The sequence below is a fragment of the Anoplophora glabripennis genome, unplaced genomic scaffold (assembly GCF_000390285.2).
Source record: "Anoplophora glabripennis isolate ALB-LARVAE unplaced genomic scaffold, Agla_2.0 scaffold239, whole genome shotgun sequence".
NCBI classification, from domain to species: domain Eukaryota; kingdom Metazoa; phylum Arthropoda; class Insecta; order Coleoptera; family Cerambycidae; genus Anoplophora; species Anoplophora glabripennis.
Genome location: NW_019416322.1, coordinates 694,572 through 711,601, shown reverse-complemented (window position 1 = coordinate 711,601; position 17,030 = coordinate 694,572). Strand labels below are relative to the sequence as shown.

Here is a 17,030-nt window from a genome sequence, read left to right as displayed (position 1 = left end):
AGTAATTTTTTATCATTTTTGTCAATACAGGGGTGGTTTTTAGGGGTTGAAAGGGAAAAATTCTTTTATTAGCTATAAGGTAACTTTTATTTTAAATAATTGCACGATTTAATCATTCCAAATCTTTAAAAAGTAATTTTTTATCATTATTTTTTGCATAGGGGTAGTTTTTAAGGGTTAAATAAAGGGTCGAAAAGATCAAATATATCATAAAACATGTTCGAGAACATGGAACATTATTTAATCTTTGTGCTTGAACAAGATTTTTATCAATAAAATGCTTAAAACTTAATTTTTTCAATTTTTTTCACTTAGGGGTAGTTTTTACCCCTAAAAAATAAAAAGCGTCAATCGGGCTTATGTCACTTTTGAACATGAGCCTAATAAATTTTCATGCAAATCCATGCAGTTTCAAGGAATTCGGAGCTTACAGCTGATTTTCAGCTTCAATGACTGTACTATTACGAATGACTCTAGAGACTACAATTGTCCAGCTATGTAATGGTTAAAGGTACTAAAACTTCAATTCAGTTTCTTTTACGGAAACTAAGGATTTTACATTTTTTTTTACGATATTGACTCTATTTCTCATGCCGCATCTATTCCCAAATTTGTTTGAATAAGTTGTGAATCCCCCTGTATTTGGCATACCAATGTTTCTGGTATCGAACACAGGTTGACTTCATTCAATATGACTTCCCATAAAAAAAAGTTTGAATTGGTGTAATACCTTTAAAGTAAAGTCAAAAAATACGAAGGCCAAAAAACAATATACTCACTCGAAACTTTAGGAGCTGCTGCTGAAAACCCGTCTGGTGTGAGACCGCTGAAATGGCGATTATGCAATCCACGATTGTCCATGTGTAGCCATAGAAATGACTGTCTAGATAAATTAGCGCGGCTCTTTGCTCGACCAACCCGACACAAAGCACCCCGACCTAAAACGTCGCCTGCCTCCTTTCCAGGTTCCACCGCCAGCATGCCGGTCAGTCCGCTGATCATGGGCCTGCTGGGGACGGCGGGCGTCCTCGCCACCGGCGTCTGCCTCGTTTTGGCGGCTTTGTGCCGCCGACACTACTCCCGGCCGTGCCGCCGCCCCGATAACGGCTCCAAGCACGTGCCCATGGAGGCTGTCATCGCCGCCGACGACCTCATCCTCGACGGGTCCGTCACGGGCGTCCGCAGCCCCCTCACCCCCGAGCAGGCCATGGTGGTCGAGCCGGTGAGGAACTGCAACTCGGTGGAGGGGTCCGATCCCGACATCATCAGGAACCAGTACGGTAAGATTGTTAAGATTCCTTCTAAGAAAGTACCACGATGTTCGTGTAGATGTCGCTGTACAAAAATACAAAAATTGTACTACTATTTCGTTCACAACATTCGAGAACTTCGTCTCCAGGAAAACAACGTTCATCCGTAAAAAGCACCTTGCTTGTAAAATCCGGGTCTTGTGCTGTTTGATGTCTAAACCACTGGCAAAATTCCACACGGGATTGAAAATCATTGTTATTTAATGCCTGAACTCTTCGTACGTGATGGACCAACGTAGCGAGTAATACTGCAACACAAAACGCACGTGCACAAGATGCACAGGGCGACTTACATTTCTGGTTAATTTTCTTAGTTAATTTTCTCGAAAAGAATAGCAGTTAGACCATCAGTTGCTTAATAAAAGTTGCTCATTTTCGTGCCTCTATCACCCTTTTCAAAGAACGCACTTATTTCAATAACACCCTGTATAGGAAAATGTTAGTGACCCTGCATTTTTAGCAACTTAAAACTATATGTCACGTGACTATTGCTTTGGCGATAAAACTGAGAAAAATTGAGAAATTTTACGAAAAAATAACACAGAAACTGACTTTTGAACTAAAGGTTGTACATCTAATAAATTATATTTTATGACATGGTGCAGATCACGCCATAATAGGCGAGCGGTTCACCCCTAAAAAAAGGCATGAACCGCCCAAATTTCTAAATCAAAAACCTACATCATGAAACTTTTTTTATTTTATTGTGTATTTTTCTTATAATTTACATATTTTTTAATATTTTTCGGCGTGGTCAGTCAAATGAACCAAAATAAACACGTTTTGTTCTTTGACAAAACTTCTAAAAATGCTTCGTTTCGGAGATATTTACAATTTAATATGAAAAAGTGACGAAATCGACACTCTTTTTTCTGAAAAATTACTCAACAGATTTTAATTCTAAGAAAACGCATAATAATCGGCAGATTTTCTACTTTAAGTTATATTTTTTTGTTTTGGTTCATTCTTTTTTTTGAGGTTTTAAGGGGGTTAAAAAAGTATTTTAAAGAAAATTATGATAACACTTCAAATTAAATTTTTCTTTTTGCAATATCTTGAATTAGATTATATGTATTTACAATAAACATTATTATGTTTTTTTGGTTTTGTAGCCGGAGTAAGGTTTTTGCAAGTAAATAGTAAATTTTAAATATTCGATTTTTGGTTTTATAAATTGCTAAAATTGCTTGAAAGTTATACCAAAACTAAATTAAATGAGCTTTTTAAATAGTAAAATTAACCTAATAATAATAATTGACCTAGCGGTCTCGAAAATAAAAAAGTTATTGGATAATCTCCTTCGAAATAATTAAAATCCAAACAACCATTTTCGATTTTCCTTCCATGTGTCAATGGATCTAGAGTTACAATTTCACTAAACTAAACAAAATAATTGACCCATACCAAAAAAATATATCTTAAAGTAGAAGATCTGCCGATTATTATGCTTTTTTTAGAATTAAACTCTGTTCAGTAGTTTTTGAGAAAAAAATTCCGAAAGTTTGTCGATTTTATCATTTTTTTCACATTAAATTGTAAATAGCTCGGAAACGAAGCATTTTTCGAATTTTTGTCAAAGAACAAAATGTGTTTATTGTGGTCCATTTTACAATAAAAAAAAGCCATTCGGCGAGTAATTTTTTTTTACAACTTTTTTGTTTATAACAACTGACGGACCACGACGAAAAATATAAAAAATATATGTAAATTGTTACAAAAATACACTTCATAAAATAAGGAAAGTTTCATGCTGTAGGTTTTTGTTTTAAAAATTTAGTATGTTACCTTCATTTAGAAGCATCTTTTTAAAGTTGAACCGCTCGCCTATAAATATGTAGATAGGTGTACAAGAAATGTAATAGTTTTGTTAGAGGGGGTCGAAGCATAATACGGGAAAGACAGAAAAGCTTTATACTTAATTTTGATTTTATATACGCATAGGAAATGCAATTATAATCAGGAATTTTGTATTTAAATAATTTGGGGACAGTTGGCTATAAAAATATTTTTTAAATGAAAAAAAACGTACGTGTGGGATAAAAATTATAGCAGGACATATAAATACGCCAGACGAGAGATCCCACCTACGTCTAAATATTTCCAAGCGGGTGTTTTTGCTTTGCAATCCAGAAAAACAGCACAGCAATCCTCTACTAGAAAAAGTTACTCTTCAGTTAATTTCTTTTGCTACTGCTTCTTTTAGGTGCAAATAAAATATTGCAACCATAAAAAGTAGTTTTATTCTAATGTCCGCCGGTAAATCGTACGTTTCAGGACCGTTCTCTGCTTTTACATTACGTGTAAGTAAACATATTTGTAGAAGGTTAATTTCATACACAGCAAGATAGAAGTACGAACATTTATCAATAATTTAAAGATTAAAATACAACAGTTCAATTAGAGATTGTCGACGGTTAAAATAGATCGTCAATTTATACGTTTCAGGTCGATCTGATGTTCTGAATTGGTCCCTGGTTTTTACGTCATGTGTGATTTACTTGCGGACCTAAGACCTAGCAGAAAACTATGTATTCTGATATTTTAAATATGTCCCCTTTTTGGATTTTTATTCTATTTTTTCGAAAACGGTCATAAAATGTTGACATTTTAATTATATGTTTTGTGTTTAAAAGACACTTAGTTGATAGTAACGAAAAATACTTATTTGTCCTCGAACAAAAGTCTTTTCCGTACAACTGCTACTTATTAATTTAATTGGATAGATTTCTTCGATAATATGACTACCTATATTTTCTTTGTTCGAAAATTGAGATTCTCGATGTTACAGTGGATCAAGATTATTCCAGACGTGGAAGCAAGGTAATCTCTTAAAACCATATCGTGTTCTGAAGCTCCAATTATGTTGGTAGAATTATTTTTCGATGGATTATCAAGTATCAGAAAATACGTCTTTATACAGAGTGGCGTGAATTACCTTCGTTAATAAAAATTGTTCATCTTTGGCTTTTTGAACAAATGTTTCGACTTTTGCTTTCTTCGGAATCTTGAACTTTTGTAAACGATATCTAGCCCATTTACTATTCAAGGAGCACACCAGTTTTGAGAATTTCTTTATATTGATATTTTCTTTAATATTCATTCTATTTTTTTATACAAACTAAATTTACCATAAGGTGGAAGGCTCTTTTAAAAATTTCAAAATATAATAAAAGTTCTTGCAAATAAAATTGTAATAGTTTGATTAATCTATCTCTTAAATATGGCCAAAACTTTGTTTATGCTTTTTTTCATATTTGACTTTAAAAAATTCTTCATTAATAATGATTAGAATTTCCATACTTGACACAATTATAACAAAGAGTTTTGTTCAAATAGAAAAACAGACGTTTGTTAATTTCGTGATATTCATGTGTTTTATCTAATATAATTGTAGCGTTTCAGAAAAATTCGTACAATTTCTACAAAAGGTCCTGAGGAATCGAAGTGTGCAACCATTAAAACAATCGAATAACAATTTAGAAAGATATGACAGAAAACTAGATTTTTAATATTCAATAACAGCCGTTAAATCATCTCCCACAATGCTTAGAACGGAATCACCACTCGCTTTGTCGCCACATCACAAAGCCACGTAATTTTCGTTTCAGTAAATGGATACTGCATCTATGTTTTAATTACTGCGAACTAGGGGACCGGATGTAGATCCTGAACGGGAAATAATTATTGTCATTACCCACACGGACGTATTCTGAACATTGTTTCGTCGAATACATCAAATTCGAGGTAGATCTCAATTTATGTATTTCAACGGGTAGATTGAAATAATAATAGTTTATGTCGATCTTCTAGATACGTGATAGCTTATGGATAGGACGAAAAATTAATATACAGGGTGTTTACAGTTTCTGCTCCTTTTTCACACCTTTAAATTTTTTACATAAGTTAATTAACATCCTGTATTTCTCATTTATTTAGAAGGTATCTACGGATATAATATATTTTTTTATTTTAATATCAATCTCAAAAGCGTAAAGATTCGAAAGTAAATTGATATAACAGTGTGCCATTATTTTTATTTACTCTATGTATTCCTGAATTATCATGGTTAAAATGTTTATAGGACAGTTATTGAAGCTTTTCATCTCCGAATTCTTTGAAACTGAACCCACCGACTTGAAATTTGGCAGATAGTTAGAGAAAAGGTCAATGAACATTAGTGACATAGCGCCGATTGACGCTTCCACCCTGTTGGGGGTTGAAATTTTTTTTCAAAAATAAATACTGGAAATCGATAGAGAATCAAATTTTGAGCAAAATATATTCGAAGAGTTTTTTCGAGAAATCAATAGTTTTTTAGTTATTCACGATTGAAAACTTGGAATTTTGAGTGAAAAAAAACACTTTTTCAAAGTATTTTTCGCGAATAACTCAAAAACTACGCATTTTATTTAAAAAAATGTAATGAACAAAAATGTAGCTTATAAATAAACAAAGAAAATCATTTTTTAAAAAGTGTTGTACGTCCTATACAAAGCGAAATATGGATAGTGGAAGGGGACTTGTTTTGGGGGGAATTCGAATCGATGTATTCAACGTCAAATAACGGAAAAAAGGATTAATTTTACGTGTCCAGGAGTTTTTTGTAGTACTCAAAAAGACTTTCAAAATAAGCACTTATAAATTAATTAGAGCATAATTGAAGGAGTTATCGTCAAATCAGATGGGTTGCTCATATTTTTTAAGAAAAAATGAGAAGTAAACGCTGTACAATTTCCATCAGAATTAAAATTAATCGTAGACCCTTTACAATTAGATTTGTTTTAGTGTTTTTCATATGATCCTGAAGTTAGACCTGTTTAGAATGCATATTTTTTTAATAATGTACGGTAAAAGTTGAAAACGTATTTTTCATTATTCAAAAAAATTGCCTTATTTATATAATAACTCTGAAACTATGAAAGATACGTAAAAAATGATAGACAACAGAAATGTAGTTTTTTTTTTCAACAAATATTTTGCTATTTTAAAAATAAAGGAGATATCGCCACTTGAATTATCCATTTTAGTGAAAAAACGACCTGTCTCGAGCCCTTCGATCCTTACCCTTTAAAAACCGAAGGACTTAACAGGTTTTATATGCAAACGATTTTACAGCTCTTGAAATTATCTTTAAAATGCTTTTTTGTAGGATACTATAACTTCAAAATTAACCGAGTTATGGTAAAAAAAAACAATGACATTTTTTCGGAGCAAAATAGGCTTTCTCATTTTTATATATTATGTTATACAAATAATATAAGTAAAAGAATTTAATGTGATTATATTCAGCATAGCAAATTTTTTTATAATTGATTATAATTAAAAATCGATTATAATAAAAATATTTTTCATTAATATTGGTAAAAGCGTAGTTTATAAGAGTTAAAAATGGCAAAAGTAAAACATTCTTTCATAAACAATATAAGGGAATTTTTATTTTAAATTATTGTACAATTATAGGATGCCAAGATTTAAAACGTAATTTTTTATCATTTTTTTTAGCACAGGGGTGATTTATAACGGATGAAATGTGTTATGAGATACAAATTCTTTCATAAGCAATGAGGGAATTTTTATTTTAAATAATTGCACCGTTAAAGCATTCCAAGCTTTTAAAAAGTAATTCTTTAACATTTTTGTCAATACAGGGGTGGTTTTTAGGGGTTGAAAGGGAAAAATTGTTTTATTAGTTTATAAGGTTAGTTTTATTTTAAATAATTGCCCGATTTAATCATTCCAAATCTTTAAAAAGTAATTTTTTATCATTATTTTTTGCATAAGGGTAGTTTTTAAGGGTTAAATAAAGGATCGAAAAGATCAAATATATCATAAAACATGTTCGAGGACATAGAACATTATTTAATATTTGTGCTTGAACAAGATTTTTATCAATAAAATGCTTAAAACTTCATGTCTTCATTTTTTTTCGTTTAGGGGTAGTTTTTACCTCTAGACAACAAAAAGCGTCAATCGGGCTTATGTCACTTTTGAACTTGAGCCTTATTCTAAATTTTCATGCAAATCCATGCACTTTCAAATTCGGAGGTTACATCTAATTTTCAGCTTTTTTTGTTCTAATATTATTTATATTGTAAATGTACTGTTTGGAGGCTAAATAACACTTTGTCACTTTCGAAGATATAATAATGTTTGTTATTCTGCAATGAAATGAAATGTTGACCCTTAGAATGACATGTTTTATATAACTTTATTGTAGATTTTTTCCATTTCTGAGGCTTAAGATATCGCCAACGCCATAAATAAAAATAAAAATTTATTGTTGTGCAAGAAAAAACCCTTTCCGCATCCCATACAAGAAACTACTTAAATCTATAGATTTACAGTCCAACTGAGACCGTCAGGAGAAAACTTAAATCGAAAGTCCCAGACCAAAAAAATGATTTCCACTTTATCTACTCTTAGCACAGTCATTTGCCGAAATCCTTTTATGATTTATATAGAATTTTTAGAGTTTGCCGCAAGATGAATGGGAGTTTTTCTATTGTAAAGTAATAAATAACTGTCGCTTTTAATACGTAACTCTTCCATTATTTGATAAATCCACGAAAGCCCCGCCAAGAATACGACCGAATTTCACTCTCCTTTAAAAACCCGATGATTTATATAATAACCTAAGCGAGTGTGAGCGAAAATATCTTCTGTATATCAATAGGATCTTATAAACAACACTGGTTTGTATATAAATATAAAAGATGATCAAAAGTATGCCAGACTTACGCAAGAAACAAGAAATACCAAATTATTTTTATTTATTTGTGACAAAAAACTAAGAAATTAGTGAAATAAACCCTTGTGTCAAAGGAACAAAGGATTCAAGGGTTATTTTTTTATTAAAATAGTTTTGCCTAACGAAAAATCTCACTGCAAAAAGCAGACTAATAGAAAATACAAAATTACATCACTATACAGGATGTTCCCTTGTTAAGCATACTAGCTTTGACAGTTGATGAAGGACTTCATTTGGAACAGAAAAGTTCATGTTAACAGAACGTAAATTGGCAAGTCAATTACCATACATAAGAAAATAATGGTCCCAAATTGGATCCCTGTGGTACCTTTGACAATGTAAAAATTAGCAGTTTCTCGCATCTCTAGACTCCGTAGATAGTAAATAACTTGAAAAACCAATTTCATAGTTGGTTTTCGTTAATGACTTTATCAAACGCATTGGTAGAATCTTTAAACACAGCATCCACCTGACCATTGTTATCAACCACATTAATTACAGTCTGGATAAACACAGACGGTAGATTTTCTTGACATAAATCCATCTTTTATAAGTGGATTGACTTGAAAATGTATTTTTCTATAGACCGACTCAAATATTTTACTGAATATTCACATTAAAGTAGGTCTACAATGTTTTTAGCCTCATTTTTAAATAAGGGAGATATTTTTGTTTCTTTTGACGTTTCTGTCTACAGTTCATAGATTAATTAGAAACACATCTTTCACCTTTTAATCAATTAATGGCGATCTCTTTTAATTTTCTTTTATCGGTATTATTTTCCTTCTCTAGAATTTTATCCAAACCCCACTGAATTGTATGACCATTTTTTGCGGTTCTATGCTTTATGGTCGCCTAGTTCATAATTTACAGGTCGATAAGTTTCTCCAACATAATCTTTATTGCATTTTTGTCAAAAAAATCCGTAAAGTATTAGTTGTATGTTTTTGAGCCATTTTTCGCGAATATCTGAAAAACTACAAGTTTTATCAAAAAAATTATCATAAGCAAAAATGAAGGTAATTAAATAGCAAAGAGATTGCTTTTTTTATTTTTGTAGGTGGTATAGAACCCGAGTTATGACTCCCAGAAGTTGAAGTCAATATCGAAGATAGCTATAGACGAAACGTTCAACGTCCTGTAGCGGAAAAATTAAAGGTTTTTCGAGGAAAACTTATATAACACTTATTAAAGTTCTTGAAAAGACCTTTAAATTGAGTGGTGGTAAAAGTCGTTAGCATGAAAACTAATGAAGTTACAATCAAAATAAAATGATTGTCTTGATTTTTGAGAAAAAAAAATCGGTATTAAAATTAATGACTTGACGGAAAAAAAATTAAACGTATTCCTTCTGCAATTTACTTTATTTATGTATTAACAGTAGATTCTGGGAATTTGAACGATTTTAGAAGCCTAAATTTTAAAAAATATTTCATTTACTTTTGAATAAAATTTTTAAATTTTTAAAAAAATCGCCTTTTTTCAAAATATTTCAAAAACTAACAAAGTTATAAAAAAAATGATAGAATAAGAAATTGTAGGTTTTTTCTTACTGAACAATTTGCTTTTTTTAAATTTTTGTAGGACAAAATTTGACTGAGTTATGACCGTTAGAAGCTCAAAACTAAGCTCCAAGACTGCCTTTCCTGAGCCCTTTTAGCTTACAAATCTAAAAAACGAAGGGATAAAAAACTGCAAATCAGAGAACTTAAAGTGCTTTAAATTCCCTACAAAATGGTTTTTTGAGTAAATTTATAACTAAAATTACAAAAGTTATGGTAAAAAAATTAATCGCATTTTTTCGGTAAAATTTTCGGTGCGGGTAAATTACCATCATCTTTGTGTATTTTGGAGCACTAGTGAACTGATTTGAGTAAGTATTTTAATAATATACATCCATTTCGTATATACAATTTTTTTATTTCATATAAGTTTAATAAAAAAAATATTAAAAATAAATTCACACATATAATTTTTAGGAAACTTTTGCATAAGGGGTAGAGTTTTTTATGAAGGGTAGGTCTTCCATAAGAGTTTTTTGGGTGGTTGAAAAGTTGCAATATATCATAGATCGTTTGAAAACCAATAAAAAGTTTATAATTCAACATATTTATATATACCATTGAAACATCTCAAGCTTTCAATAATATTTTACTTTATTATAAGGAATGGTTTTTAAGGGTTGCAACTTTGTAATGAGTCGTAAGCTTTCTAATGAATAACAAAAGAAATGCAATACATTGTGAATGCACCAAAAGAATATTTTACACTGTTAAAAACTGTTTTTTCTATTTTTTTTTTGGCCATAGGTTAGTTTTTAAGGATTTTTAAGGGTTGAAAGGTAATTAAATATCACAATTTATATTAAAAAACATGAAAGGAACTTTATCCAACATATTTGAACATGAACTGAATCTTTAAAATACGCAAATCTGCGATTTTCGCATTATTTTCGTACAAGGGTAGTTTTCATCCCCAAATAGAAAAACCACACATCTAGACAATATAACTTTTGAAGTGGGGGATCAGATGAGCTTGTATGAAAATTTTCAGGAAAATCCATGCTATCCGAAAAGGTTGGGAGCTTTTATTTTATTTTCGCCTTCAGTTTCCTTAATTTTTAAAGTCTGTTTTTATTTTCAATGTTTTCAAAAGTTCAATCAACAAATATCTTTCTGTAAAACATATTTTTTATAAATCTTATTTCATTTTTGAAGATTTGATATCATAAAAGCATTTCACTACTCCTTCCTTTGCTCTATGTTTATATGTTAATATTTGTTATTATTCTTTTTAATTAAATTGTTCTTTTTCTTCATAGTTTACATAGTCCAAAAAGATATTTATGAAACTTGCCACCTTTGTAGAAAACATTCTTTTTTTGGAACGGAACTCTTAACTACAGAAAAAGGATTACACATTTTTTTATATCCTTTGATATTTTCGCAGAATATTTTTGTATGTTATTATGTGTACTTACTTAATATAGTATATTAAAGTGAGAGATGTGTTTCGTGTGATCATTTATGGGAAGCGGCACACATTTTAAATGTGTTTATTGTTAGTGCAAAAAAAGTATACTGGAATCATCGCCTGCTACCTAAAAATGATGAACGATTCTATGATTGTGTACCGCTGCCTGCCCTTACCCTAGATATAATTTTTTTCAGTTTTGAAATATATTTAGGTTTGTACAGAAAAATGTTCCAATGAAATCGAACTAATTAACTGTTTTATTTAAAAAAAAAATGTAAAATGTGACACTCTCATTTTCATTTCCATAGATGGAAATACTTTAATCTAAATAATGAAGAAATATCACCTTCACGCAGGATAAGCAGTAAAAAAATCCTCATTTTCAGATATATGATCAGAAAAATATACTTTTGATTCACGAGACCCTCCGAACCAACTTTTTAAATATTTTTTAGGCTGATCCTGGATGCTTTGTAACCGCAAACGCGGTGTAAAACCAATCCCTATCCCGGTTAATAATGGTACAAATAACGTTAGCCCTGGATGTTCCCCGGCAAATTTAATCTACCAAATATTCTATGATTAATTTATACAACAAAGACGCCCACGCACAGCCGAATATAGATATAATCCGGATTTAATCAGCGTTTCAAAGAAACTTTCATCTTTAGGTGGGCCCCGTTATAACCTAAAGATGAATGATATCAGTACAGAATATGTGGATGGCATTGGATATGATTTCCAATTAAATGAACAAACTTTCTATCAGTTTAGGTATGTTTGTAGTTTGCTGTGCGTCAGCGTAGAGTTCTGTTTTAGAAACAATTATGCTAAATTTTGTTTATTACGTATTTGTGTACCTTCAATTAAACAGCAAATATTTCCCCGTACTGTTTCACATGCATAGTGTGGTGTGGCCTGTGACTTTTTTGACTGGGTAGGTTTTAACAAAACATTTTTCCTAGCGTAAGCGAGACTGAAACCAGTAGAACTGTATTATCAGTGACATAATTAGCATTAGTCGTATTTTAACATCAAAAATGACAATTAAAAAGCCCACTTTTAACAGTTTTGTAGAAAAAATAGTGTATGATATACGTGTTAAAAGTGATTTTATTTTGTTCGTGAAGTTAAAAAACTCGCTACGCTCGTTTTTTAATCATCTTCACTCACAAAATAAAATCTTACTTTTAACACGTATATCATAAATAGCTATTTTCTAATTTTGACATATAAAGTAACATCTTCTGTTATCGAAACAAGTGTCAAAACGTTACATAATGAAAACCATTATAGTCCAGACGGTGTCTGTTTCAAAGAGTCCATATTTGGGTGAATCGTATATCCACGGAGATTTTTGGCTTTTTGGCTTTCAAATATTACTAGAAATGAAAATTTTTCCCTAGCAAAGAGTCTTTTTTCCTCATATTTAAAAGAAGTTACTTTATTATAACTTTATACACATTTCAATAATAAAATTATGGCTTAAGATACCATAAAATTAGATGTACACCTTGCTGAGGCGAAAAATCATGTTTATTTTTTATTTTTCAGAAAGGCGACCTACACACGGATTCATGAAGGTGTACGAACCCCCCGGGTCCAGAGAAGAGGACGACTTCGAGGACGACGGAGACGAGTACGATTTCAGACACGTTGCCAAAGAACCACTCAATCCCAGTCAGACGGTAATATAACTTCAGTCTAAATTTTAAATATGGTCTTGTCGTAAAAATTCATATTTTTGTCAAAGATATTCAGTGAAAAATTAACAACAATCCTAGTTAGCAACATGGCTCATTTTGTACGCCAAAATACACAATTTTTTTTACTTTTTTCTTTATTTATGTAAAAAGATGTAAATATTATTATAAATATTGTTAGGTAAAAAACTATTCACGTTAACCTAGACACATTGTTAGCATTTCTGACATTATCGCTCTTTGTCCAACGGGGTGTCCCACAGATCGCTTCTCGGGCCCATAACAGACAAACGAAAAACGACAGTAAAAATCTGTTTAGAAATGCGTGAATAGGGCTCGCTAAAGTCCGTTTTGCACTAGAAAAACATTTTTTCCAAAATTCGGAAAATATAAAAATGATGTCATCAACTTAAATAGAGACAAAAGTTCTGCACAAAAAATGTTCATAAAAAATAGATAATTTCAGTTATCATAAAAAAATGGATATGTTCGTGGAAAATAAAAGGTGATGACGTAATTTTTTGATTTTCCGAAATTTGAAAAAAATGATTTGCAAGTGCAAAAGGGACCTTAGCGAGTCACAATTCACGCCATCTAAACAGATTTTTCCTGTCGTTTTTCGTTGGGACACCCTGTAGGTACATAAAATATCATTCTTGTAACTTTCTCCGCGTTCAAGAAATAATATATAATAAATATTTCTCCCCCGGTTTGAACGATCGTAACTTCACAACGAAAGTGTGGAAAGATTTATTTTGCATGGGAAACTCTTTTTGCCTACTTATTTATTTATACCCTGTATAACTTGACTATATGAATATTGAGGTATTTATTAATCCCATTTAAAAAGAAGGTCACTGCAAAAACTAATCAAGTCAGATTTCAACTATCGTGACTAATAAACATGAGGATCTTTATCAAAGATAATAATGTTTATCATTATTTAATGATTTCCGACATGTAGCAAAGTAAATATTTTTTCATTTGTATTGAATTTATGTATTTATACAAACGCTGACAAGTGAAAACTTACGTAAAATAATTTCAAAATTGTTTTCATTATGACAAGACAACATTCTACCAAATCATTGTTACAAATTTTCCTTTTTTTGCCATTAAAAATCATATATTGATCTGCCGTCTGAACATACAAATTCACCACCCACCCTATGTGCCCTGGAAACCTTAATTTTCACTTTAAGTTGACTTACAGCACACTTAAGCATCTACAGAGTCTTAGAATTGTGACCGAAAATTTTCCTAACGTCTACTGTTACACTACCGATTCCTTAAACATTTCCAATGTTACAAAATACAGGATGTCTCATAATTAGCTGCCAACCCTGAACAGGCCGATTCTATGATCAAAACTAAGTAAAAAAGTTCATATGAACATGGGTCCGGAAATGCTTCCTAAGGGCACAGAGACCCATTGAAGAGGGAGGAATGGAAATCATTTTTTTGCAATATCTCTCAATCGCGTTGTGATAAATGAATGAAATTTGGTATACACAGCTAAATTTTGATGAGCAATTTGATGGACTAATCCATTTATTTCCACAAGGTCCATTGGGGTGGGTACGGGGGGGCCCTTGGTACTTTGCGTGTGTAACTTTTTCATCTTTGACTTTTTAACAAATTGGACAGCAAATTCCGTTTTCCCGAACTGTTTTACGTTAAAAAGGTACTCTTGTTTCAAATCGTTATCTTTAACGGTTTCTGAGAAAATCGCTCTTGAATTAATCCCACTTTGGTCAATTTCATAGTAATTTAAACAAAAAATAATAATAATAATTTTCCTTTCCTCTCTTTTCCATTTAAAGGATTAATTTTTATTTAATTTAATTTTTTATTATTATTTTTTTATTAAAATTAGATTAAATTTAAACAAAAAAATTTTTTTTGTTTAAATTACTATGAAATTGACCAAAGTGGGATTAATTCAAGAGCGATTTTCTCAGAAACCGTTAAAGATAACGATTTGAAACAAGAGTACCTTTTTAACGTAAAACAGTTCGGGAAAACGGAATTTGCTGTCCAATTTGTTAAAAAGTCAAAGATGAAAAAGTTACACACGCAAAGTACCAAGGGCCCCCCCGTACCCACCCCAATGGACCTTGTGGAAATAAATGGATTAGTCCATCAAATTGCTCATCAAAATTTAGCTGTGTATACCAAATTTCATTCATTTATCACAACGCGATTGAGAGATATTGCAAAAAAATGATTTCCATTCCTCCCTCTTCAATGGGTCCCTGTGCCCTTAGGAAGCATTTCCGGACCCATGTTCATATGAACTTTTTTACTTAGTTTTGATCATAGAATCGGCCTGTTCAGGGTTGGCAGCTAATTATGAGACACCCTGTATATAATTTTAAAATGCATCTTAACGATAATAGTTTTTATTTCACTTGATCGATGATCTAATAATCCAGAATCCTCCTGTGATTCTCACGAGTTCTAGAATAATTGAACTTCGAATAAGATTAAGGTTTCTCCATCCAAATACATTCTCCCTAACTTTTGTTCATCTTGAACGGAACAACTCTTCCACTTTGGGTATTTTTCCGCATAATACTAGTAGATGATAAATACTTGATAATTCACAGGCAATTATTTGATTGTGATTTTTCCATAAAAGGAAAGTTGAAAGGAAAAAAATATGGTTAACAAGGTCCTCTGTTACAGCAGAAGACAAGGTATCAAATTTTTTATCAAATCTGAGGAACAGAACTGTTAATGGTGATTAAAATTCTGATTATAGAATGAATTATTGGGCAGTATGTGATAAACTCATTAAAAATTGATTCCGAAAAGATATCTGATTAGTTGGAAATATCGTCAATGTACCATTACTTTTTAAATATAATCATTCATATATTTATACAATATGGCAATATCAGTTAAGTAAACGATAAGGATGGCATTTGAAAAAAAAGTCAAGACGCCAACACGACAAACAATAATTTTCTTTATTAAATACTTGAAACGTATTCACAGAAGGAAGATATGATAGGTAAATAAAATGAAAACGTGGGTTTCAACTTCTTTATTAAATTCTGCCTGGGATAATCTCATAAAAAAGACAATACAAATGAGGGTATATTCATCATTAATTTTTATTGCATTGAATCGTAGGGAATTTCAAACATTTAGTCATTTCTTTGGGTAGCTTAATATGATATTTGTATATATATTTTATTTGTAACGCTCTTCCCCTAAGCGCAGAATTAAAAAAAAAAATTAATATGAATATTTCGGGTAGGTATATTATGTAATAAGGGATGAAGGTATCCCTAAATGCTCGAATTCCCGCAATTGTTTACTGCTGTAGAAAATTGAGATCCATTTTTCTCGTGAGTTAAAATGCAACAAACATACTTTTTCTACTTGGCAGAGATTGCTTGGCTACAAATAATATGTAATAAATATAATTAGTACAAAAACCTGATATAACAACTGGACAGTCCAAAATATTATGGAAAGCATTATATAAAAACATAACTTGAGAAACAGATCTTCTTTTAGAAAGAACATGAATGTCAGCCATGATGTCGTTTATAACCAAAACAAAAAGTCAAGGTCCGAGTATAGAACCTTGAGGCACACTATACAGGGTGTCTCACGGTGACGGCCCATTAGAATTATTTCAGAGACTACAGATACCGGGATTTCGGGCATGCCCTTCTCAACAAAAATAATGGCGTCCATGTACCACCGTTTGAAAGAGAATAAAATTGTGTATCAGAATATAGAAAAATATAGAGGATGTTCCATTTAAAAAAAACGACTTATGAAGGTTTGAAGTTAATTAAACTCGGAATTAAATTTCTAGCACCCCGTATGCGATTAAGCCACTTTGAACGTATGGATGGGAAGCTTAGGGGTCTGAAGCTAGTTACTGTTTTTCTCCATTTTGAAAAAAGGAAATATAGGAAATAGAATTTTGGTCCCTTCGATTTTTTCGCTACTACCAATATTTAAGGTCCTACGCTTGCGGTAAAGACGCGAGCGTAGGACCTTGCGGTAATTGGTTTCAAAAAAATTGTTTTTGCTCAATATCTCGGCCTTTTTCAACTTTACAACAAAAATGGTAAGCACTTAAGTTGTTGGAAATACGATTTCCTACAACTTCTTTTATTACAAATTTTATCGTGCGATCGATATTTTTCAAGTTAAGGGGGAAAATATTGACAAAGTATAATTATTGAATTATCTCGTTTGTTATTGACTATACGACATAAATGTACATAAACAAAGTTGGAAAGAATTATATTTTCTACAATTTTGATC

At 31.2% G+C, this 17,030-nt stretch overlaps 1 protein-coding gene across 1 annotated transcript in view; it reads left to right on the top strand.

Annotated features, from left to right (window-relative positions):
- Positions 1 to 970: 970 nt before the first annotated feature.
- LOC108911149 overlaps positions 971 to 17,030 on the top strand; it is an 18,933-nt gene continuing 2,873 nt past the window's right edge. The window contains exons 1-2 of the mRNA XM_018715995.1: positions 971 to 1,280; positions 12,589 to 12,722. Of these exons, the coding sequence (XP_018571511.1) occupies positions 980 to 1,280; positions 12,589 to 12,722 (435 nt within the window). The 5' untranslated portion in view covers positions 971 to 979. The remainder of the gene's footprint in view (positions 1,281 to 12,588; positions 12,723 to 17,030) is intronic.